This window comes from Anomalospiza imberbis, chromosome 6 (genome assembly GCF_031753505.1).
Source record: "Anomalospiza imberbis isolate Cuckoo-Finch-1a 21T00152 chromosome 6, ASM3175350v1, whole genome shotgun sequence".
In the NCBI taxonomy this organism is placed as follows: Eukaryota; Metazoa; Chordata; class Aves; order Passeriformes; family Viduidae; genus Anomalospiza; species Anomalospiza imberbis.
The window spans coordinates 3,626,739-3,651,846 of NC_089686.1; the positions used below are offsets into that span (position 1 = coordinate 3,626,739).

The window sequence follows — 25,108 nt, forward strand, 5'->3', positions numbered from 1 at the left end:
ACATATAACAATATATAATAAAAAATGTAACTAAGTCCTTATTTAAATTAAGGAATTAATTAGATCTGGTGTTGATTTCTGTATCCACTGACTTTTGGACAATTTTTCTTTATCATCATGTGTTGGGTTGGACTCGATGACCTTTGAGGTCTCTTCCAAGCTAGTCATTCTGTGAATTCTGTGTCTAAGTACAAACCTTAGGGCATTGGAGCAGGAGAAAAAAAGCAGGCAAACCTTTTTGGTTCACGTTTGAAGCCTTTGAGTAAAATCCTGAAAAGAGCAACGCACATTTTCCATGCGAACCTTTCCTCCCGAAGACATCTGGAGGGAGCCTTAGGGAGGAAGGGAAAGGCCCGTGCCCTGAGGAATTCGCACAGCCCTGTCCGTGTCACGGGCTCAGGCAGCTGCAGCTCCTCGTGGATCATCAGGGATCCTCCAGCTTTACTGGCCTGAATCCTCTCCGGGCCCCTCTGCCCTAAAACACCTCCAAAGACACTGCAGGGTCTGTTTCCTGGGGGTTGGGTGCTGTCAGAGGCAGGTGGAGCAGCACTCCCTCATTCAGTGCGTTTCTTTTGTACTAATATTCTTAATATCTAGCACTTAATGCATATTAGGTATAATATACATATTTCCATGGAATACTCAATTTCCAGCCATTCTCATGTGCATCCCTGGCATTTTTACACCCTCAGGTTTGGCCTGAATCCCTGGGACAAGTACTGCATGAAGCTGAAGGATGTTAAAATCCAGGCTGGAGCCCCATTGGAGAGGAGGCTGCCGTCGAACCAGAGGAATTTATGCTAAAATTAATCAGAGCCAAAGTCAACAGATTTTTGCCTTTTTTTTTTTTTTTTTTTTGGGATATCAGCCGCAGCTGAGCCCTTCAGCTGAGCTGCTGCAGCCTCTGTAAGGTCTCTGTACTGACACCAATTAGGGGGTGCGTCCCTTGGTAACCTTTGGCCAGCCCTGAATTGGTCAGGGAGGTGGATTAGTTGCTCATTGTGACTGTCTTCCTACTGCAATCCTCTCTTCTGTTTGATTCTAATCTAGTCCATTCCATTCTAATTCCCTTCCTTTCATTTCTTTTTCCTTCCCTTTCCCTTCTCCCAGCAGCACAGTGCAGCAGGTCAGGATTTCAGCACAAAAACACTATTTTCTTTTCCATTGCTTTAAGCCGTGGAGCCCATGGAGCAAACCAGAGATGATTCACCCTCAACCTCAAATAAAATCGGGCTTGTTCACCCTCAACCTCAAATAAAATCGGGCTTGTTGAAATTCCAGCTGCCTCCAGCAGCTTCCCAGAGCCCATCCCCTGCCGGCCTCGCTGCCTCGGGTGAAAGCAAAGCTTCTTTGGCTTTTATTTTTTCGGGGGGAAGGACAGAACGTTCAGAATTTAAAATCCAATTGGTGTTTTACCGAGCTGCACTACAGCTGGGGGGGATGGAGCCGCGGGCCACACGGGCAAACATCTGGCAAGGATGAACATCTGGCAGCGGCTCCGGCTGCGCAGGGCAGGGAAACGGGAGCGGACCCGCGCAGGGCACAAACCGCCCGAAAAACCAAATACTCTCCCTTAACATCCCCCGCTGGGGATGTCGCCGCTGATAAGGGGAAATACGCCGCTGCTGCGGGCTGTCACGGGTGTCCCCGGCGCGGGGACCGCCCCGTCCCGTCCCCGCCCCCGGGCGCGTCCCGCCGCGTCCCGGGCCGGGAGCGCAGAGCCGCCGCGGAGCCGCCGCACGCAGGTGAGGGATGCGGCTCCCGCGGGGATCCCGTGGGGAACAGGGGGAAAAGGCACAAAAATCCTCGGAAGGGAAGGGTTTGGGGTGCTCCGTGCCCTGGGAGTGCGAGGTGGGACTCGCGGGAGCTGCCGCGGGCTCTGCGGTTTGGGGCGCACGGAAAACCCCGGCTGGTTTTAGGGGTGATGGAGGGACCGTGACTGTGGGGGGGCTCCAAGGGCGTTTGCAACTCGTGGGGGGCTGGACAGCCCTGCCCGTGCCCCAAAATCCTGGCGGGGTGAAGACAGAAGCCCATTATAATAAGTTGACATTGGAAGACAGAAGATACTGACTGGACTTTGTAAGAAATGCTTTTTAATATGCCCCATTTCTATTTTCCTGTTCTGCCAGTTGCGTTTAGGAGTGAATAGGTTTATTTGAGTTCTGCAGGAATATCACCGAAGGGGAGAGAACTGGCGTTTCTTTCCCAAATAGAAATCTTTTTCCACTTGATGTGAACATGGGGAATGTTTGGGGTCAGCTCTGGGATGTTCCCTGCAGCTGATCCTCTGCCGGGGCAGGGAGAGCTCAGGTGAGCTCGAGCTCAGCTGCCCAAATGCTATTGGAAATCAGAGCTCAAGTACTCGACGAGGAGCGGATGAAGGAGCTGGGAAAGGGGCTCAGACTGCAGAAAAGGAGGCTCAGGGGGGACCTTCTCACTCTCCACAACTCCCTGACAGGAGGGTGGATCTGGGAGGGATTCAGGCTCTGCTCCCCGGGAGCAAGAGACAGGATGAAATGGCCTCATGTTGCACTAGAGGAACAACTAGAGGAGGTTTAACTGGATATTAGGGAAAATTTCTCCATGGAAATGTTTGTCCAACCCTGGCACAGCTGCTCAGGGCAGTGGTGGAGTCCCCATGCCTGGAGGGATTTAAAAGCCATGTGGATGTGGCACCTGGGGACTCAGTGCTGGGGGAATGGTTGGACTCGATGGGTTCAGAGGGCTTTTCCAGCCCCACTGATGCTGTGATTCTCTGCCATCCATCACTGGGGCACTGCTGAAAAGGTGGGAGAAAACCCCTTCCCACGGCAGCTGGCAGATAACCCAGAGGGCTTTTCCAGAGCTCCAGGAGCTCCAGCACTGCAGTGACAGAGAGGAGGTGACACTGGGCTCCAAGCCTGGCTGCAGAGGATTAGTGGGGTTTGGGGATTTTGGTTACTTACAGACCCCAAACTGTCCAGACATGTCCCCAGATCTGCCTGGGGGACACGAGGCTCTGGCCACCCTGTCCTAAGGGTGTCTAAGGGAACAAAACTGCTCCCTGAGGTGTTCCAGGGGACCAGGGGGATGATGCAGGACCTCCGCTGGAGCAGCACAAGGAGCACGCCATGGAGCACACCTGACCTGGCTGTGTGTGCACCCCTGCCTTCACCTGCCAAACTATGGCTTTAGAAAGAGCCCAGAAGGCAAGTAAAAGCTTTGGGAGATATGGGCTGCTCAAAGCTGCCTTAAAAACCCCGTGGGCTCGGGAGAATGAGTGTTTTGCAGGGAGAGGAGTGATTTGCTTGCTGTGAAACCTGGGGGTTTGTTACTCCCGAGGCAGGGCAGCCGCACCTCCTGCGAGCTTTGTGCATCCGACTGTTTCTTTCAAAGAGAATTTGCCTTCTCTGGTTTAAATTTGGATTTTTCCTTTTCTTCCCCCGTTTCTTGCTCTCCCTTTTTCCTCCTCGTATGAATGCTCCCTTTGATGGGAGGAGCCCAGCTCGGGCTATTCCTGCGCACAGGCAGGTGTGTGTTCGCAGTGTGCTTTGCGGACTCACAGAACTTGCAAAGCAGCTTTTATCTGGCCCGGAGCCGCTGTGTCCCTCCCACGGTGCCCTCCGGCCGGAATGGAACAGTCGTGGATGTATGGGAGGAGAAGGGGACCTGTCTGGGTGGCTGCCAGCCTCCTCTGCCCATTCCAGGCCATCCCGTGTGTCCCCGATGTGCTGCGCTGGATTTGCAGCTCCCACGCAGCTCCTGGCTGATGCCGTGCCTGCACCCCGGGGATCCCCTTTGGGGTTTTTTAATGGAAAGGGAAATCCTGGGTGCCTGCACCCCCGGGGATCCCCTTTGGGGTTTTTTAATGGAAAGGGAAATCCTGGCTGCCTGCACCCCCGGGGATCCCCTTTGGGGTTTTTTAATGGAAATCCTGGCTGCCTGCACCCCCGGGGATCCCCTTTGGGGTTTTTTAATGGAAAGGGAAATCCTGGGTGCCTGCACCCCCGGGGATCCCCTTTGGGTTTTTTAATGGAAATGGAAATCCTGGCTGCCTGCACCCCCGGGGATCCCCTTTGGGGTTTTTTAATGGAAATGGAAATCCTGGCTGCCTGCACCCCCGGGGATCCCCTTTGGGGTTTTTTAATGGAAATGGAAATCCTGGCTGCCTGCACCCCCGGGGATCCCCTTTGGGGTTTTTTAATGGAAAGGGAAATCCTGGCTGCCTGCACCCCCGGGGATCCCCTTTGGGGTTTTTTAATGGAAAGGGAAATCCTGGCTGCCTGCACCCCGGGGATCCCCTTTGGGGTTTTTTAATGGAAATGGAAATCCTGGGTGGCACCTCAGGGCTGGGGAAGCGGATAACACTGGGAGTGTTGTAAGCTCGGTGGTGGATCTCATCCCGAGGGTGGCTGGGCTGGATCCAGCCCGGAGCATTCAGGCTGCTCCCGGCAGTGCCTCCCTTTATCCCGCAGGTGTTGGACCAGGATTTGTTCTCTGGCACCGGAGCTGTCAGCTCTGCTGGGCAGGTATGTGATGGCAACTCAGCAATTCCCATCGCTTGCCACTCTAAGCTGTAACTCCCCTCAAAGATTCTCTGGCTTTTGGGTGGGGCAGGTTAAGAATGACTGACACTTTCTTTTTGTTTTTTTTCTTTTTAGGAAAAATGTCAGACGGTTTCTCTGTAAGTACGGATTTCTTTAAAAAACCATGGGGGCTGTGCCTGTGGCCTTGAAGCAGAGACCTTTGGCTGGGATGGGAGGGAACACGCCCTTGCTAAGCTGCTCAATGCCCAAACCCTCTCCAGTTCCGTCAGCAGTTTTCTGGAAAAGCCCAGGGAGCAGCTGAGAGCTGAGCTCCTGCCTTTGGCCACGCTGCAGGCTACCAAAGATGGACTTTGGAGACCTCAGTGTGATCCCAGGAGGAATCTCCCCCAGCTGACCCTTGTCCTCTCCTCTGTCCCTAGTTATCTGATGCCTTGGCCAACAGCAACAACCCGGCCCCCTGTGCCCCTCCAGCCCAGGGCTGGCCCTCCTGGGGGAACCAACCAGCAGCTCCTGGCGCCTTCCCAGGGTATCCTGGGGCACCTGGAGCCTACCCTGGGGCACCTGGAGCCTACCCTGGGGCACCTGGAGCCTACCCTGGGGCACCTGGAGCCTACCCTGGGGCACCAGGAGCTTATCCTGGGGCACCAGGAGCTTATCCTGGAGCACCAGGAGCTTATCCTGGAGCACCTGGAGCTTATCCTGGAGGACCAGCAGGACCAGGAGCGTATCCAGGAGCACCTGGAGCATTCCCTGGAGCTCCACCAGCAACGGGGCCGTGTCCTGCCCCAGGACAACCATCCAGTGGCCCTGGATTTGGGCCTTCTGCTCCTCAGGGAGGACCTGCTCCTCAGGGAGGACCAACCCCTCCAATGGTAATGGCTCCATCATTATGAGGGTTTCTGTGTCCTCAGTGGCTGATTTTGCTTGGCCACGGGAGGGCCTGGGGCTGGCTGCCCTCAGGGGTGGCACTGGGCCTTTGACATGATTTTTTGCTGACACCAAATGCCTGTTGTCTCCCAGAAAGTCCCCTTTGAGCTGCCCCTGCAGGCAGGACTGGTCCCTCGGCTGCTCATCACCATCACTGGGACTGTGAACCCCAACCCAGACAGGTACTGGGGTGTGGCACTGGGGGGTCTGGCTCCGAGGGTGGGGGGCTTCCATGGGGCACTGCTGGGTGGAGCAGGGGGGCTGGAATTTGCTTTCCATTCCTGAATAACCCCTGCCTAGTGTAATATCAAATATTACACCAAACAAACGTGTAAATGCCCTGTTGTTGCTCTGTGGGGTCTGTGGGGTTTTCTCTCTGCTATTTTTGGGAAGCCCTGTAACAGAATTCAGGGCTTTTGTGGCAAAAGCAGAAGCAGCAATTCCATTATTGTTTTTGCAGGTTTTCCCTGGATTTCAAGAGAGGGAATGACGTTGCCTTCCACTTTAACCCCCGCTTCAATGAAGACCACAGGAAAGTCATCGTCTGCAATTCCATGTTCCAAAATACCTGGGGGAAGGAGGAGAGGACAGCTCCCAGGTTTCCATTTGAAGCTGGAAAACCCTTCAAGGTACCAGAAAAACCCATCCCAGCTCAGTCTCAGTGCCCCAAAAGCATTGAGAGGGTTTGGGCAGCAAGACCTGTGCAAGGACAATGATGCTTTTGCACAGGAATCAGCTCCCAGGGGTGTTTCTGGGGCAGCCACCCCATGTGCTTCCCTGGCTGTCCCTACAGCACCTTCCCAGCTCTTCTGACTCCCTCCTGCAATTCCAGCTGCCCAGGGCATAACTTCTCCCCCCTTCTGGTATCCCCATGGATTATGAAACCCTCCTTATTTACACTGTTGTTCTGCACAGTGGTTGGACAGGTTTCTGTAAGATGTTTTCCCCGCTGGCAGCTCCTCACGAGGTGTTTTGTCCTGCAAAGGAGGTTCACTATGCGGAGGCTTGCTTTGAGGGACTGGCACAGGGATGAGGAGGCAGAAACTGGGCTGAAACATGGAGGAGGGAGAGCACAGGAGAGTTTTGGGAAGGCAAAGGTCACTGGTGTTGCAGCTGAGCTGCTGCACCAGCTCCTCCACATGCCCCAGGGCTGGACTGAGCCGGCAGCAGCCTCCAGCCAGTGCCAGCCTGCTCGGGTGTGTGGCTTAAATCTTCTCCTAGAACAAATCCAGTTGGGTTTTGGGGCTGATTTGGGGTTTTTATTTCAGCTCCAGATCCTCTGCGAGACGGATCACTTCAAGGTGGCCGTGAACGACGCACACCTGCTGCACTACAACTTCCGTGAGAAGAGGCTGAGCGAGGTCACCAAGCTCTGCATCGGCGGGGACATCGCCCTCACCAGCGTCCTGCCCACCATGATCTAACTGGGGGGAACTCTGGGCAAACTCTGAGCTCTTTTAGGGTGTAACACAAGTGCCTTCTCACCACGTCACTGTGAGGTAATAAAACATTTGACCTGTAAAACTTGGTTTAATAATACCTCAAAAGACACGACACGCTCCAGGCAAGCTGAGTTTTGATGTGGAAGGAGCTGAACTCCTGCTGTAGAGACAGCAACAAGGAGTTTGATTTCTGTGGAGGGGAGCTTGGGAAAGCAGCCTGTGGCATTTGGCCCCTGGTCCTGTGAACAGGGGCAGCAATCCTCTAGGAAGCACAGAGAAAACCTGACAGCCTCTGAGCCTGATCAGGATGAGGCACTTCAGGAGAGGGTTCAGAGCTGGAGAAAGCAAAATCTCTCTGCTAGACTGTGGCTGGAGAAGCCATCCCTGTCCTTCACTTTTGAAACCAGCAACATTGCCCAGCCCAGGGAGATCCCATCCCTACGAGTGTAGGTATTCCATGAACAGGTCACGAGGCTTGTGCTGCTCCCCACTCATCACCCCTGTGTGAGTCAAGAGCAGTTTCAAGGGTGGGGAGGTTTATTGGCAAGTTCACCCTGTGAGTCAGGCTGGTAAAAAAAGAAAACAGAAGTATGTTCCCTTTGCTGTGAGTCACTGCAGTCTTGTCTGGAAAACAAGAACAGTGCAACAGCCACCACTGAAGTTTCCAAATCCTTCTCTGACGTGGCTCATGCTGTTTTATAACAGCGACTCCTTTTATACTTTGAGTGCCAAGTTACAAGCAGAGTCCTTTAAATTTCCAGCAGATGCAGCAGTCTAGAGCAGCACACTGCTACCAGCAGCATGGAGAAGCTGTGGCTGCCCCATCCCTGGCAGTGTTCCAGACCAGGCTGGATGGGGCTTGGAGCAACCTGGTCTGTGGAAGGTGTCCCTGCCCATGGCAGGGGCTGGGACTGGATGGGTTTTGAGTTCCCTCCCAGCCCAAACCACTCCCCAGCAGGAAAGTCATTAAAAGATACCTGAAAGGATCCCTAGAACTGGAGTTTAGAAATGAAGGAAATGGATTCCAGCACACATCAGCTTCCTCTCTTTATTCAGTGTAATCAGTACACAGCTTCCAGGTTAAAACTTAACCCCTGGCAGTGGCAGCAACACTTTCTGCTGAGGGACTGAAATCTCTGCTTGGTTTGGGATCAAGGCTGGTGGAAGGATGTGTGTGTTACACTCAGGTCACCGGTACAAGAAGAAGCCCAGTGAGGTATTTGTTAAAAATACAACAACTGGTGGTACGGTAATGCTACTCCTCAAATCCACAGTCTACAGAACTGGCATGCTCCTTATGCAGAAATATTTTACAGTCTGGATAGGGAATGCACAAGGAACAAGATGAGAGAAGAGACTGAGCATAAACATGTCAAAAACAAGTAGAAAACATGGGTCCGTAAGATACTCAACAGAAAATTGCATCCTTGTAGGAAATAATATCAATGCCTATTTCAATACATCACCAAGAAAAGGTATTATCTAACTTAGAAATCCTTCTTCTGAGCTAGTTTCTGATATTACAAATCCAGTGGTTGTTACATACCAGGAAAACTTTCCCAGGAAAAATTGCATGCATCCAGCCCTGCTGAGGCAGGTGTTAACACACCAGACACTGCAGCCTGGGGGTGCAGAGGTACCCCCAGAGCAGGGCAGAGTGTTCTGGGGAGGGAACAGCCTGGGTCTCACCCCAGAAGGTGCCCTCCCAGCAGATACAGGGCACAGGCACAGCTGGTGGGGTGGGCACCTTGTAATAACAATAAGTCATGAGGTCAGATCAGGGTAGAAAAGCTTAGAGGTGAACAGTTTTACAACCTGGAGGAGACAGGAAATACATTAAATGATACCAACATAAAAATGCTTCAGGTTGCAGTCAGAATTTACAGCCAGAGGATGCAGCAGGGATCACCAGAACACAGCCCACTACTGATGTACAGCAGAGCTTGGTGCATCACAGCTGCACCATCAAGTGATAAAAACCCTCTTATCAGATCCATTACCATGGGTACTCTTCCCCTCTCAGCACAGTTCCAGGGTAGCAGACTGTGTTCCAGATACCCTCTGTGGGCTTCCTGTTCATAGAATTTACATATTTTTCATTTAAAGTCACTTTTCATTGATCCCCAGAGGGACCAACAGGAGAGAACACGATGAGGTCACTGAATACTTCAGCTGCTGCAAACTTCTGGGCTTTGGTCTTGACTGGAGTGAAGGGAAGCTCAGCATCCAGCATTGGCTGTGGGAGGAGCCAGAGTGTGGAGTCAGGGTTTGAGGAACACTTAAAACCACAGAGCACTGGAAGGACTCTGATTTCCCCAAGAGTAATTTTACAAGCTTATTTCCCAGGCATGAAATAAAAAGTGATTACACACGGTCCGTGTTGAAGACAGACATTCCTTACTCAAGTCAGTAATCCGTATTATAAAGAGGATTTTTCACAAGAAAACCTACACCCAAATTCTACTAATTGTATTAAATGTGAAAGCTTTTGCACACCTGCTTTTCCCTGCTGAATGTTACTTCTGGCTCTAAATGCTGAGGTGATTAAAAAAGATTTGGGGTAGGCTTAAAAAAATCCAAGAAGAAAAAAAAAACCCAACGCTGTTAGTGAATATCTACAAGGAAATTTGTAAGAAACACAATTTAAAGGCTCAATCTGAGAAGAATCAGACATTGTCCTGCTAGAAATGTCTTGGTTCATCCTACACTCATCATGTGCAATAAGGAATACCAGTGTGGGCCCAGCAAGGAGACAGCTGGAATGTGGTTTGTATTTAAAGCTACATCAATTGGCTTGATAACATCTTTAAGAGTTTAATTTTCTTTGTGCAGTAACTGAGTTTGCAGCAAAGGTGAACAGTCCTGCAACACGCAGCTTGCCTCAGTCAAATAAACTTGAAGGTCAACTTACCATATCAAAAGGATTTCTGTCAATGAGTGTCAAATCACCACATGAAACATCTGAAAAATAAGTATATAATTAAAAAAAAAAAGTTAGTCTGATGTGGCCAAAACTGAAAAAACAATATTCTCTTCTGTATTTATTAAAAGAAGAAATTCAAACTCTAAACTGTATTTATTTCTTGATATCAGCCTTCTGCTCCACATATCCCTCAGAAACTGTACAGAGAAATCCAGGGGCGCTGTTTGCTCATGTGCAACGTGTGTAAGCAGCTAAGGGAGGCTTTTCTAACAGCACACACAAATCAATCTGATTTCAAAGAGCAATATTCAGATTATCACAAATCCCTAGGGTAAGCAGAAGGCCCCAGCAATGCCACCCAAGCGGCACCATGCAGCTCTAAGATAAGCACCTGGCTGATGCATTTGTGGCTCTCCAGACTGAGCAGAGTTTGTCTCCTTCTCTGGGCTGCACATGGTGATGTCTTGTCCTTGTTCTGCAGCAGACAGTTCCATCTCTTCCGTGCCATCCACTGCTTTTGATTCACTGCTAGAATTTCCCAGGACCTGAAAAACAGGGATTTTCTCTGTTCCCAGCCACATCCTCGTTATGTCAGACCAAGTCCACACATCTAACCTACAGATTTTATGGACAGTTCAGCAGAGATGGAGTTTAAACTCCAGGCACAGGCAGGCCAAGGCTCAGGGTTTAAGGCTGTGACTCATATCCCAAACACCCTTTAAAGCCTGAAAATTCCTCTGACAGTATAAGGGAATTTCTTCCACAGGAAAGAAGATTTTGAACTTCAAGTGTTATCTGGTGACTTTTCCTCCAGAAAAACCCATCAGCAGCACTGAAAGGTTTCCCCAGAGAGTGAGATCACCAGCTCTCATTTTAATAGAAAAAGGATGAAGTAAAAGCTGTAATAAAAAATTAGTAACAAGGATTTTTAAAATATATATTAGATGCAGGGGGGTGGGAGGGGAAATGACTGCTGCAGTCATGCACAGATCCAAGCAGTAACTAATAAAATTTAAAGACTCCATTTCCAATGAAAGTTACTAAAGGATGCTTGACTCCAAAGCACTGGCTTTCACTGGTAGCACAGTATCCTCTGAATTAGAGGCCACATTCCTGCTTTTTTAAGGCTACTCAAACACAGGCAATGTCACCAGGTCTTCAGACATTCCAGGACCTGAATTTCTGACATTTAGATTAGCTCTTGCTATACCTTTAAGGAGATTAAGAGTCCAGTGCTCTGCTGTGGAGGATGCTCTGAGGACTGAGTGCTGCTGCTTTTAGTCAGGGTCCATAAATGCACAAGCATTTAAAAAATCCACACCAGAAAACAGGAGGTGGTGGACTTCTAGGAACACTGCTTGTCCAAGTGACAAGTGTCCTCCTGGAGCAGCCAGGACCTCCAAATTCAGCTCTAAAGAGCAAGACAGGGTGCCCAAACTGCAGCAGTCCCTACTTTTGTCCACCCAGAGGTAAAAAGCACTGCCCTGAGGAATACACAAGATTTCTAAGGGAGGATTTGATCAGAAGTCCAAGTGTCTGGGGTAATCAAAAGAATTTTTCCCTTGCTAGTAAAACCAGAGTATTTAAAGTACATCCACAAACAATGCATGACTTACCTTACTTCCCTCTGCCGTGCCAGCAACCAGACACATTTCTTCTGCAACCACAGAAATGCTGGAAGAGAAACCCAAACAATTATCATTCTTCTCAATCATCTTCATCAATCACCTTCTGACTTGTCCAACTAATCTTACAGTTTGTTCTGCAGTTTTGCTGCCTTGGTTGGCACTGGTGAGCTACATCAAACTCAAACTTCCTGGGCAAACAAACTTCTACCCCAGCAGCAAAATTACACTTGGGCAAAGCTCTTAATATTTGCTTAAGGGAAGGAAAAGTCACAAGTACTTTGCAAACTTTATCACTGCCAAATCAAAAGGGACCATTCAATGGGTTTTAGCCTTATGTCTTTCAGTTCCAACTCTAAAATGATTTGTACAAGGTTAATCAGAAGCTGCTTTAACATGCCTACCTTTGTTCAAGACCATCAGGGAGTTTATCCAGTGGGGGAGATTGTTCAGTGGGAAGTTGGTCCATTTTCAAACTTTGTGCTGGGTGGAAGCCTTTGAGGCCTGATGGGGTTTGTTTTGCAGTTGCATCCTCAGGGTCACAGAGAGGAGAAGCAAGCAAAGATCTAATGGATGATCTAGGATTTGCCCGTTTTCCAGGGGTCCTTGGAAGCAAACCTGGAAAATGTGTTTAATATTTCATTCCTACACCACTTTCCAGAAGCTGAAATGAACTGATCATTATGATTCTAACCAGGGACACAAATGTTTTCTGCTTGCTGAATCATCTTATACAAATATTAGATGGAAATCTTATATACACTTGCAAAGAGAAATTGAAATTATTAACTTCCATCTTTCAAATTAGGCAATTTTAATAGTGTTTAAAAGACATAGATTTAGAACTGATGCTTATAATAGATTCTCTGCTGCAGTTGGCTTAAACACAGTGTTTCTCAAAGCTTTTCAGAAGTTCCCTCCTACTAACAAGAGGCACATGAAAAAAATTGTTAGTTTTGTCATGAGAAGAGAGATCTGCACCCAAAAATATGGGAATCTAAAATCAAATTATGAACTAGAAATGTGAGAGAAGCAGAAGTACTGGAAATACTGGCTGCACATAGATGTCATTAAGATAAAATGCTGAAAATGAAGTTATATGTTGAGCACCTGTTAAAAAACCTGAACTATTAAACAGCTTTTATAGCAAACTGGATTATGTTACAATCTTATTAACCATGAGTAGAGATTATGAGTGGACTTTATTTGCAGCTTTGAAGACAGCACTGCAAGAGGTTTAGTTTAAAAAAAAAATCCCAATTCCTGTCCTACAATTAGAGGATATGAGCTGGCATTGACTTTGATGAAGAGGCTCATCAGGAGAATCTGGGAATGCTCAGATTAGAATTTCATTATTAAATTTACGCTGGAAAAACATGAACCAGCTATTTCACCTCTGTCTAAGCAGGGATTTCATGCTACCATAACCACTCAAATCAGCACATTCATGTACACCAGTTTACTTTGGAGCCCTGATGTAATCAGTCACTGGTTGAAACAGCGTGTCCAGTCCTGGAGTTGTAGCCAGTATAAACAGCACAATTCCCCTCCCCAGTGAAACGGATTCAACTCTCTTCGGTACTTTCAGATCACAGAAATCATGATTAAGCTTCACCTACCTGAAAAGTTTTTCACAGGGCTTTCAATCCTGAAAAATCCTGCTTCAAAAACCACTTTTTCTGCCTCTGGCAGCCTCTCCTGATGTGTACCCTCAGCAGCCGCCCCCTGCTTCATTTTGTCCCTCATGGCTGCTTTCACAGAAGCCAGGCGGCTCCGGGCAGCAGCTCTGGCAGCTGCTTCCACCTTGGGCTTGGCCACTCCACTTGGAACTGCCTTTTTCTGCAATGGTAAGAAAGCTGGGTCACACCTGGAAATTCTGGAGAGGAGCAATTCCACATGAACCTCTACACAGGTGCTGCTGCCACAGACACAGCAAGGAGCAAAAGGAGGCTCAGGGGGGATCCTGTGGCTCGGCAGCACTCCCTGACAGGAGGGAGCAGCCAGGTGGGATTCGGGATCTGCTCCCAGGGAACAGGGACAGGAGGAGAGGAACTTGATTAATTTGCACCAGAGGAGGTTTGGACAGGATATCAGGAAAAATATTTTCACTGAAAGGGTTGTCCAGCCCTGGCAGAGCTGCCCAGGGAAGGGCAGAGTCCCCACCCCTGGAGGGATTTGAAAGCCATGTGATGTGGCTCTTGGGGGCAGGGGTTGGTGGTGGCACTGCCAGTGCTGGGGGAATGGTTGGACTCGGTGACTTTTCCAACCTCAACAATTCTACAATTTTATGCATCAAGGTCTCTGCCCAGCCCCAGCATCTCTTGGGCTGCCATCCAGCTGTTAAAGTAAGTCTGTGATGACAACATTAATAATTATTTTTCAAATGAATATGCAGTTCAAAAATCCTCAATATAACTTTTTTTCCTAATAAATTCAGTAAGATTTTGGAAGCACTGGGATGCAGGGACTCCTAGTGGCAAGGACAGAGTGTAACCACAGGACAGATTCTAGGCATTCACTGAAGCCTCTCTTGGCATTCAGTTTTCCAAGGGAAGTTTTGTTTTGTGCCACCTGAAGAGTTCTGGCATTTATGGGCAGCTCCCACAGACCACATTCCCTCTGTTTTCTCATGCCTGGAGTTTCTTATCCACCTTCATCTCAAGGTTATGATTAGTTAAGCAGTCTCAGGGAACTGCACAGTGTTTAGGCAATGCAAATACAACTCAACACTCAGAAGCAATTATATATTTCAAACCAAAGAGTAGATAAACCAACTCACATTACAGCTTATTTTGCAATAAGCACTAACTTATTTTGGAGAGTGTCAGATCCATTTGTGCTTAGAGAAGCAGCAGTTTAAAGCCACCCATGGTGTTGACTTAATGGGACACCATTACAATCCAGCACTCCCTGCTCAAAACTGGCAGTCACTCCAAAATTCCTGGGTGGTTTACTTTCCACTTAAGTCAGTGGCCCAGATAAATTGTTTTACATCTGAAGAGTAAGTTTATATCCTAAATTTAAGAGATTTGTCTTACTAGCAAAGAATCCAATGACTCCAAAAAAGTCATTGTTAATTCTTAGTTCTAATCTTACCAGCCAAAAGAGACAACTAGGACTAAACCCACCAGATAATACAAGAGAGGTGAGGGAGAAGGGTGCACCCTGAGAGGAATTTCACTTAATATTCAATATATCTAAAGAAGCCACCATGCAAGATGTGCTTTAGGGGCTACTCATACCTTAGCAACTGCTTTGCTTGGGACATCAAGTGGCTGCCACTCATTGTCTTGAAGCTTCACCAGATTATCAAATTTTTTATTTACATCTTCAATCTGTTGGTCACATTTAAGGAAAGCAAAAGAACACATTGTAAAATAACCTTTACTCAAACAAGCACAGTCTTCCATCCTGCAGGAAACATGTCTCAAATACTTCTGAAGAAGCAGATCCAACTCCTATGCTTTCTGCAGAGAAGTCAAAACCTGTGACTAGGACCATAACAAATCCATCTCTGCATTTAATTTAACTACTTACAAACTCCTTTGTTGAGTGCTGATTTACAAATACTGTTGAGAGCTCTTTTGATAATTCAGATTATATTTCATTCTGAAACTAAAGAAAGCATTAACAGAGGAAAAGAGATTAAGGTTTTCTACCACCTAAGCTCAGCCCTAAATAGAGTTAGTGTAATTTCTGCGTTTTTCTCATACTAAAGCACGGGACCCCTACTTTTCAGGTGAGTTTCAGGAATTTTCCAAAAACTGGGAAGTAGACACTGTGACTATCCTCACTCCAAAACAGAATAAGATTTGGCCAAACATTCATTCCAGAGACAGACAAGGCACACAGGCCACAAGAAGACACAGCAGAAGAACTGGTTCATGAATTATAACTCATCCCAACTGCAACTATTCACTGCCACAAGGTGTTAAAACAAGGACCTGCATTTTTTACATTAAAGATAAAAAACAGAACCAAAAAAGCTTCAATACTTGGTTCATAAACAACTCCATTAGTTTTATCCTACTAAGTTAACATGCAAGTACATACCTGAAAATGAATCATATCCCAAAATCCATCCAGGTCTGTACATGTTGTTTCTTTTTCACCTCGTTTAAATTCACAATTATCAACCAGTCCTTCAAACTGTTTGAACCTTTCTCCTATGAGCAGCCTTGTCTGACCAACTGTGGAGCGAATCAGGTCTTTAGCTGGTAGCAACAAGAAAAAAAAATACAGGATATCTTGGATAAATAAATGTTCAAGAAATCTGGAATTTGTTGTCCCACCTATTGCAAACCTGCAATTCAATTCAGATGGAGCTTTCCTGTCCACTGAAATGCTCTGAAGTTGCTTCTTTCAAAAAAAAAAATAAATTACTCTCTCAAGTCTTAAAGATAAGCATTGCTGGAGTCACCTATATTTTCCCAGATAAGGGCACTTATTCCACATTAAAAACAAATCTTATTTTTAAAAATTAGCTTGGTTAAAGATCCTACATTTAAATACACTTCAGACTGGCAATAGAACAATTACTTTGATATGCACTTTGTTCATTTTATCAATCAACATCACTGCAAGTGCTGAACAAACTTTAGGAATAAGAGACTTTGTGTTTTGGGGCAGATCCAACTCTAAACTTTCTCTAGTACAGCTTTGCAGATATTTTTTGCTATTTTGCCAACAGCACACACATGTCCTTCTCTCTGCCCCATTCAGTTCCCAGAACCCCCCTTCTGGTGCCTGTTGCAGCTCACTCTTACCATCCTCTGGAATGTCCAGCTCCAGGTTCCCTTCCCACTGCAGGCACTGAGACAGCAGCCTCTCTGTCTCAGTCCGAAGGATGTTTCTGAAAATACAGGGGTAGAGAAAAAATAAGGATTTGGAGAATTTCCTGACTTGTGGCTGTTAATGATAATATCCTTTTGCTCTCAGAGAATCTGGAGCCTTTGAGCTGAAGATTAGATTGTTTTATTTTGCTGAGTGGCTGAGGTACAGTTTCTTTTCTGCTGCTTTCAAGCTCATGATCCTTAGGACAAGGTGTTAGTCTCCAGAAGTTTACATACTTTCCTTGCAGTTAAGGTACAAAAAGGAAAACAGGAATGCCTGTCTGCTCAGGTCACAGCTGACAGACACCAATCACCATTAAATTAAGCTGATCATTGGAAGAAGTTTCATTTTTCTTATTAAGAATCTTCAAATGGACATCAGGGAAGTGAAACAAGTGAGCCCAAACCTGAAATAAGGCACATCATGCTCTTGCTCTCTTGTATCATCTGACTTCACTGCAAGTGCTGTTGAGACAGGAGTTGTTCTGTTTGATCTCTGAGTGGAAGTTCTCTCCTCTGATTCACCTGCTGAAAAGTATGAAAGCAATTTGTTCAGAATCTGGTGATAATTAAAAGCATCAGCATAAACTAAATGTGAACTTCCTACCTCCTCCTTTCAAGCCTGTGGTCATTTGCTGTTCTTGAAGGCCTTCAACAAAAGGTGAAATTTGACTTTTTAAATTAGGCTTTTGTGCTTTAGTTTCACTGGATTTTTCAAATATTTTACTGGAAACAAACAAAAGTACATTTGGTTAAGACACATTGAGAAAGTGACATCAAATATGGCCAATTTCACAGAAATGCAGTTTAGAAGGCAAACCTCCACATAACACTAGAAAACTCAAATAAATCAGTGCAGATAGATACAGGGCAGAGTCTTTGACAGCTGCTCCTCAAGCATGGACAGAATAATGGATTATATCCATACCTGCTGTTGTGTTAAGTCCACATTTAAGCAATGACAGAACCCATGAGAATTAGGTGTTACAACAGCACAACACTTTGTTACAAAGTGAGTCTTTCCAGAGAAAAATAGTTTTTTGCATCCCCATAGAGGTTCACTTGCATTTTAGGCACCATTAGAAGGAAGACTCTTACACTGGAGATTTTGAAAAATTCCAGACAGCACTGGGTGTCAAAAAAGCATTTGCCCTTGAAGGAGACATGGGTGTCACAGTGTAGGTTGCCAATCCACTCAGAGGCTGAAACACAAAGTTTTGAGGTGCAAAGGACCGTGTTCTGGGTCTCCTTGGAGAAAAACTGTTCTTTTCCACTGAGGTTTGCTCTTGCTGAAGTTCTACTGGCATTGAGTGTTTGGAATCAGCTGCAGAACTTTTCAGCCCTGGATCCACTCCAGCATTTGTCTCCACTTCATGTTTAGAAGAAATGACCTGTAACAGCATAGGTAGACAAATCAAATCACCAAACCAATAGGCATGGGCTGAATTATAACATGAATGGCTGAAAGCCATCAGGAAGGGAACAGCTTAAGGTAAATCAGCTCCTAAAACAGCACACCTGGACAGAAGTGATGAGTTACCAACAAGTCCAACCATTTTTGGCACCTACAAATCATTCTAGAGACAGACGTTAACACTTCACAACAAAGAATGGAACAATTCACTCCAGGGGCTAAAGCAGAACACCTTACCAACCAAACCAATAATTAAAATTGACAAATGCTTGCTCCCATTGCTAGAAAAAAAAAAGCTTTAAGGTGATAAAATCCTCAAGAGCAGAATTACTGTCTCCAAATCCAACTAGGACTGTTGAATAATCATAGTTTATGCACATCCTCCAGTCCAAAGACTGAAAAACAAGCTGGAATAGGCTGATAGCTGAGGAATGCAACTCAAGACAAGTGCAGTTACCACCACAGAATGTCATTAAAAGAGGACAAAAAAAATTAAATAATAATTCACATTCTTATGAGATGAGTGACCAGATAGTCACACAGAAGACATTTCTGAGATGCCTAATTGAGATTGTTAGCTCAAGCCAGCCAGAAAAACTCTGGGTGTTTTTCAAGAAAATATGCATCTTCTCTGAAAGTCTTGTTATACTTCAGTCACCTCTGCTAGGAATGTAAACCTTGAATTTTGCTTTTAGCCAACCTTTTCAAATGAGCTGCCTGTGGTCACAGCAAGAGTTTACCAAGTGGCAGAGACTCCTGCCTGTGAAGAGGTGCTTGTCCAAGGAAGATACAAGTGCTCTTCACCTCCTGTTAGGGTGTGATTGCACAATCTCAAACACTCTAAAGCACAGCTCCAGTGAGAGGAACAAGGTGGAGATGGGAGGTGTGAGAGGGCAGACTGGAGCAAAAGAAGGAAAAAATCATGGATAGCTCTTGCACAGAACTGTCTGTACATAAATGCACAAAAAATTCTGGAAGTGATGACACCAAGAACCACAATGACTGCCTTTAGCTGTAAATCATGCAGAGAATAGTGTTCTACTTCGCAGAGAACAGCATTTCCAGCTTTATTTTTTGGTGGTTCAAAACCTAAAATTGTGTTTATTTCTTAGCTTCTAGAGTCTCATATTGTTACCTGAGCAGGAAAAGGATCCATTCAGAATACACTTCAAAAAGGAATGAACTGCACAAAATTTACAGCTGCTAGATTAAACCAGCAAAGCTGCCCTTTTTTTTTTTTTTTTGGACTAGTTAAAACACCAGATATATGTCATGCAAGAACTTCTTGTCTATTTTAAATCATGGTCCAAATCCTGATTAGTAATCACACCAATCATCAGTCATGTCCACATCCATGGTGGGATTCCTGGGGTTGTCCTGTGAAGGGCCAGGAGTTGGACAGAGATGATCCTTGTGGGTCTCTTCCAAGCATCCTGTGACTCTATATGAGCACAAAATTTGATCTTAATTTTTAAAATATGGCTGTATAAATACATACAACTCCTTCCCAAATCCTAGCTTATTACTGAAATTACTACTTTATGTTTGAGCACTTCAGCTACAATGACACAGTTATTGGCTCTTAAATTAGTTTTACTGCTTTTCCATTTCAACCATTACATGACCTACCTTTATGGGATCAGGTTTGACAGCTTTCTTCTGCTTTCCTACGTTTGCTGCCTTTCTCTGTGACTGGTTACCTACAAAAAGAGACACTCCCAGAGGTCAAAAAGGCAGCTGATTCATGTAATCTTTCACAAAAACACTACCATAAAAATCCAGTTGCTAAAGATAGAGACTGTTTTATTTCTTGGGTGGGAGGTGGTTAGAGGGAAGAAAAAGCATTGCAAAAGTTCATTCAAAAGAAAACCTTGCCTAGGATTTAACAGCCTAGTAACAGATGTATCACCAAGAAAACAGGTTTATTAAGTCATCAATCTTTAGATCTTGCCATATAGCTAAAATAAAAGTCACATTATTTCCTAAAAGGTTGAAGAGAGAGTGTCAAGCCAGTTTGAGTTTAGATTTTTCATTTCTATATGGCTTAGGAATTCTGTTGGTAGACTGAATTCTAGTAAACAGGCAAACACAAAGAGAAATTCCTCACCTGAAAAACAAAGGCTCTCATCTCTTCCAGAGATGTTCTTGCTCACATATTTAATAATTACGAAGAACCGATTTAATAAACAGCCAAAGTGGCAATCTTTACCAGTTCTGGCTTTGTTCTTTGAGTTTGTAATTACCATGTGGACATGGATGCTCCACACTGATGGGTTTTGTGGGAAACTGTCCAGTGCTGGTTTCAACATGCTGATGTAGATATTGCACTAGAGTTCCAGCCAAGAGTCTGAGTGATCCAGCATTTAGCCCTTTTCTTAGATGATAATTTGGCATGACTTAAATGCAATCTAAGGTACAGCTGAGCTACACAACTCTGCCTCACTTACCAGCAGTAGCAGCAGTTGGTTTCAGCACCTGCCTGGCTGCAGAGGCAGCTGCTCTGGTGACTCTCACACTGGGGGCTGGTTGGGCTGCAGTCTGCAACACTGCAAGAGAGATTAACCCCAGAGATTCCAAGTTTAATGAGGAGCTGCACTCAAGTAATAACTGAAAGTTTCAATTTTGTAGAAATCAGAAAAATGAACCAGCAGTTACCAGTTGCCAGAATGAACAGGGTTGGGTGGGTTTTTGAATGGGTTTGCCAGAATGAACAGGGCAGGGTGGTTTTGGTCAGTTCAGAGCACAGCTTGGCCCTGGCATCCAGGCAATGCACTGAGGGATCCTGACTGGAGGTGGTTTTACTGCACAGCTCCATCAAGGTACCAGTGTGCTTGATGCCATGCACAAAGCTAAGGAATGCTTCCCACTGCTCTCTGCAAGCAGAGTCAAGGCCCTCTCTGTTTTACAGATGAAGTTTTTTAGATTAATATCTTTGCCATGGTTATTTGCACAGCTGGAAGCTAAAGCAAACCGTCGGTGTAACAAAGTGATGCCCTGGCCATTATATGAAAGATTTCCAAGGTCAGAATTTAATGCAATCTAACAAAGTACTCTTAAGACTAATTTGCTCTGAAATATTTTATAAAATATGACAAGTTCATGCACTGTATTACCCATCTTGATCATTTTCATCTTTGTATTTTAGCATTGATTCTAACGGACTTTTAAAATGACAGCATCTTCCTTGCACAGAAAAATTTCATGGGAACTCTTTATTCCAATCCCTGCCTGTTTGAAATCCCCACTTGGTTACTGTTAATTCTACTCCTGTCCTTATAGTCAAGCTGTGATTCTGTACAAGCTAGAATGAAAAGTTGAGGAAAAAAATCACTAGGTAAATAACTACAACATTGGATTTACCAAACATTCACTTCCCAAACATCTTTATATTGGTGTTTCAAAGAATCACAGAATGGTTTGGGTTGGAAGGGACTTTAAGGATCACCTCATTCCAACCTCCCTGCCATGGGCAGGGAAGTTTAAGTACATATAATGCGTATCCTTGATTCAGTACAAAAGAAATCATAAATTTTAAACAGAAATAATCAATGGATGACCATTTTGCAAAAATCAAACATTTTAATTGTTATAGCAAACACTAATAAATACATCTTTTCAGTATTCAAAGGCACTACTGAAATGACTTTAAATAAAGTCTGCAGCTTGCTGATTTGATTAGATTAATGATGTGAAAGTCATTTCACTCTGAATTACTGAATATCTTGCATTAACATCAACATTCCACATGACTTGGTTCTATCTACTTAAGGATATCACTGGGCTATGAAGAAGAGTTTCTGATCCAAGGTATTCTAATCCCTTAAAGGTGGCACAGGTTGTTGATTTTTAATTGTTTTTTTCTTAAGAAATATCTGTAATTGTGGCACAGGGAGTGACAGACACAGAAGGCACTTGCTCTTTGCTAACAGCAGTCACTACCTGTGACATTCTTCTTGAGGCAAACAGAAACCTCTGCACAGCTCCAGGAGCTGAGGCAGCTGGCAGTTGTGCAATTTGCCTACTGACCTGTTTCTTTTCCCTCTCCCAGGGGAAATAATCAGTAACCAGGACTGTCAGGATCCTGCATTCCATTTCCCCCAGCCTATGGAGGCAACAAGCGCGTGTGACCCCTGGAGCCACACGCTTGATAATCAGCCAGCTGCTGCCCTTGGTAGGAATGGCCGTCTTAAAATCTCCTCCTTCCTTCCTACACCCAAAAAAGTACTGTGGATCTTTCCCCCAGAAATCCCCAACTTTCAGGTTCAGCTGTATTTCCATACCTTTCTCTTTTTCAGCCACTTTGGCTGTACTCATCTGTTTATGTCCTGCCTGTGTAGAGCGCACGCTCTGCCCATGGGCACTGACCTATGAGGAAAAAAAAAACAGGTTTTTTTGTGAAGTATCTGATTTCCAGAAAATCAGTAGCCCAATTTCTTTCCTCATCTATCTATCCTAGATTACAGTAAAGGAAAAAGTCAAATTATTTGGCACAAGGGGCTTTAAAAAGTAGAGAGACATTAAGGATAGCTTAAAATAGATTGATTTAGGGATATGTTATTGTGCATTATCCAACTGGTTAATAAATTGTCAGAAAAAGAATGAAGAAAAATAGCTTAAAATAGATTGATTTAGGGATATGTTATTGTGCATTATCCAACTGGTTAATAAATTGTCAGAAAAAGAATGAAGAAAAATATTTAAGCAACAGTTTAAGTATCTTGAAAAACTTGATTGACAAACAGATCCAGAAAACGTGTGCTCTTTTCTGCTTGTACTGATCTAGTCAAACTTGTAAAGATACTACTCTTGAGTCTGAAATTGCATCCCTTTCTCTAAATTTATTCACTGAAGTTATATATATATACAAATAAAAACAAACCATAGAGGTCTTAGATGCAGTTGGTATCAGAGTTGGTATCATACTTTTTCCTTCTTGGATCTTGGCTTTTGACCGAGTAATCCTCCCAGAGAAAGCAGGAGCTGCCTGGAAACATCCCCAAGGAAATGAGAGTGAATAAACTTCTTTTTCCCTTTGTCACAGAGACTGAGCAAATAAATGTGAAAAACAACATGTCTGTGCAAAAGGGGTCAAGTGTGCAATCTGGAAAGCTTTCAAAGCTGAGTTGACTAAATATGAAGAATTTACTAGTTCTAAAATAACACATCTCTTTCGTTTGTGGATGAATCATTCCAGTTTTTGAACTGACCATAGCCACAAATACAAAAATCCACATATCATCAGTACTATTTCCAGCTTTGTTTAGAAAAGAGAATGAGCCAAATGACTCCCTTATCATAACATTAACAAAGCATTTGCAATATAAACAGCTTATTTGAAATAACACACACATCTTGCACACAAATAGCCACAAATGGAGTACACAGATGCAATTAATTTAGATATTAAATATTACCATTGTTACCTTCTCTCTTGGCTTTGCTACTGCAGGTTCCTCAGCAGCAAGTGCAAGAAATCCAGGTGCAGCTGGTCTGTACAGCCCAACCTTGAACACCCCTTTCTTGGCTTTCTCTCTCTGCTCCTGCAGTTTGCGAAGCTCCTTTTCCTCCTTGTAGCGCTGGAGCATCTCCCTGCGCTCGTTCATCCTCTTGGTGGCTGCATTTGGGGCTGCTTCTGCAGCAGGCACGCAAGACAGATGTGTTACAAAATCATGAAGACTGTTTTTGAGCCAACCAGAGACAGAAATGGCCAATAAACTTTGCCAAGCTAGAAGAGGAACGTAAGTCAAAGAGCAGAACTGACTGGAATCTCTAAAGTGTTTTAACCCTTCCCACTAAAAGGGAATTCAGTGGTAAATTTTAACTCACAAATAGACTTCCCCAAATATCCACCTGAGGATTACTGTAAACTCACTCCCATTTCACAGACTTGCAAGGTTACTGATATGAACATTAACACCTCATCTTCTTATTTGATTTGTTTTTAACAGTTTCTCTATTCAAACAATTGCAATGTCATTGAAAACTCGGCTTTAGATACCAAAGTCTGACTCAGGCTGACAATAAATGAGGCAGAAGTCATGTGAAAGAATAAAACCTTAAGACGATGCCAAACTTGAGTTATGTCTACCTAAAAAATTAATATCCACTTAAAGTTGAAATTTATGAAAGATAATCAAGACAAATTTATTAAATTTCATATTTGATACTATTACATAGAGACTGCACTCCAATAATCTTCAAAAAATTACTATCCTCCAATAATCTTCTGCTATCAAAATACTAAAGGTGAAAGTATTTCTAAAAAAAATCTGTTAACGTTTTAAAATATTAACTTAATTTCTTAGACCACAAGCATCCAGGAGAGCCAGGGGACAGAATTCAGCATATATGCAGGCCTTATTTTCTGAGAGGAAAATGAGTCGTCAAAAACTAGCCATTTTCAAAATACAATCATACTGTGAATTTACCCATTAATAATTTTATATATAATATAAAATTGCCCATTGCTAAGCACACTCTAAGCACATGACAGGCATCAGTTATATGCTAGATGGTATTTTAGACTGGAGTTTTTCACATCCTAAAGGACAAAGCAGTCATAAAGGCACTTCCTATGGAATATTAATAACAAAATGCATTCTTCCTTTAGCTGCTGCAGACAAATCAGAGCAAAGCTTCATTCATACCACAGGAACAGTGAGGAGGGTACAGCTGTATTAGGATTTTATTGTCTTGATTTTAACACTTGGAAAGACTGAAAGGGTTTTAAATCTTGAACTTTTTTGTCAAATTAAAATATCGACTGCTATTAGGTTTCTGTGCTAATGCTACTAAACCTACTTGTAATTTTTAACACTTAAAAAAAATGTCTGTAGCAATTCTTTACTTACTCTGTTTCACACTGCTGCTCTCTTGAGAGCACAACTCCCTGGCTTCCTTGAGCTCAGGAATTCCCCTCTCCTTGGAGGGCTGAACATTGACATCTGCCAGCCCGAGCTGCCGGCCCTTTTCAAAGAGCTTGTGCCTGTTCTCCTTCTGAAGGATGGATTTCCTGCGGGCAACCTTGGTTCTGAGGGCTTCTGTACTCAAATCCTTCTTGTATCTGCTGGCAAACTGGGAAGTAGCAGCCATCCTGATGACCTTAGGCAACAATCACGGTGATTAGGAAAACACTGTCTCAGTTTGTTAAAGTTTGCAGGTTATGAGCAAAGCACTGAATTCTTTATTTCTGTATGTGACCAGAGAAAACTCAAATGACAATTTCAGCAACAACTCTTTCAGCTATTCCTCATTATTTTTATTCATTCCAGGGACCAGTTTGGGTGTTGAGTGGTCACCAAGTCTGGCAGAGAATTAGGAGGGGACCCTGCACCCGTGCCTGGGATTGGCTGGGCTGCTTTCTCCACAGCTGTTTTCCACATTAAGGAGATGAGCAAGTAAATGACAGGGCTGTAGGAC

General features: G+C 44.7%; 2 protein-coding genes and 1 long non-coding RNA gene across 5 annotated transcripts in view; 2 read left to right on the forward strand and 1 right to left on the reverse strand.

Annotated features, from left to right (window-relative positions):
- Positions 1 to 25,108, forward strand: part of LOC137476579 (uncharacterized) — a 110,561-nt gene that overhangs the window by 32,819 nt on the left and 52,634 nt on the right. The gene's annotated exons all lie outside the window — the stretch shown is intronic.
- On the forward strand, positions 1,695 to 8,432 carry LGALS3 (galectin 3). 2 transcript variants are annotated; one of them, XM_068194925.1, is made up of 7 exons: positions 1,695 to 1,745; positions 4,455 to 4,508; positions 4,641 to 4,663; positions 4,946 to 5,398; positions 5,547 to 5,635; positions 5,914 to 6,082; positions 6,722 to 8,432. In XM_068194925.1, the coding sequence occupies exons 3-7, from the start codon at positions 4,646 to 4,648 to the stop codon at positions 6,875 to 6,877; spliced, it is 885 nt and encodes a 294-aa protein (XP_068051026.1). In that variant the 5' UTR covers positions 1,695 to 1,745; positions 4,455 to 4,508; positions 4,641 to 4,645; the 3' UTR covers positions 6,878 to 8,432. The 2 variants fall into 2 exon arrangements, with proteins under 2 accessions (XP_068051026.1, XP_068051027.1); XM_068194926.1 differs by lacking the exon at positions 1,695 to 1,745 and adding an exon at positions 2,002 to 2,079.
- On the reverse strand, positions 7,930 to 24,820 carry DLGAP5 (DLG associated protein 5). Of its 2 annotated transcripts, XM_068194904.1 has the most exons (18): positions 24,541 to 24,820; positions 23,113 to 23,321; positions 22,569 to 22,673; positions 21,970 to 22,054; positions 20,137 to 20,235; positions 19,319 to 19,389; positions 17,374 to 17,666; positions 16,883 to 17,001; positions 16,683 to 16,800; positions 16,210 to 16,295; positions 15,497 to 15,657; positions 14,686 to 14,778; positions 13,063 to 13,282; positions 11,848 to 12,061; positions 11,435 to 11,492; positions 10,210 to 10,363; positions 9,807 to 9,856; positions 7,930 to 9,131 (listed from the first exon to the last, which is right to left on the reverse strand). In XM_068194904.1, the coding sequence occupies exons 1-18, from the start codon at positions 24,779 to 24,781 to the stop codon at positions 9,009 to 9,011; spliced, it is 2,499 nt and encodes an 832-aa protein (XP_068051005.1). In that variant the 5' UTR covers positions 24,782 to 24,820; the 3' UTR covers positions 7,930 to 9,008. The 2 variants fall into 2 exon arrangements, with proteins under 2 accessions (XP_068051005.1, XP_068051004.1); XM_068194903.1 differs by lacking the exons at positions 7,930 to 9,131; positions 9,807 to 9,856; positions 10,210 to 10,363; positions 11,435 to 11,492 and having other exon boundaries at positions 11,829 to 12,061; positions 16,683 to 16,803; positions 24,541 to 24,819.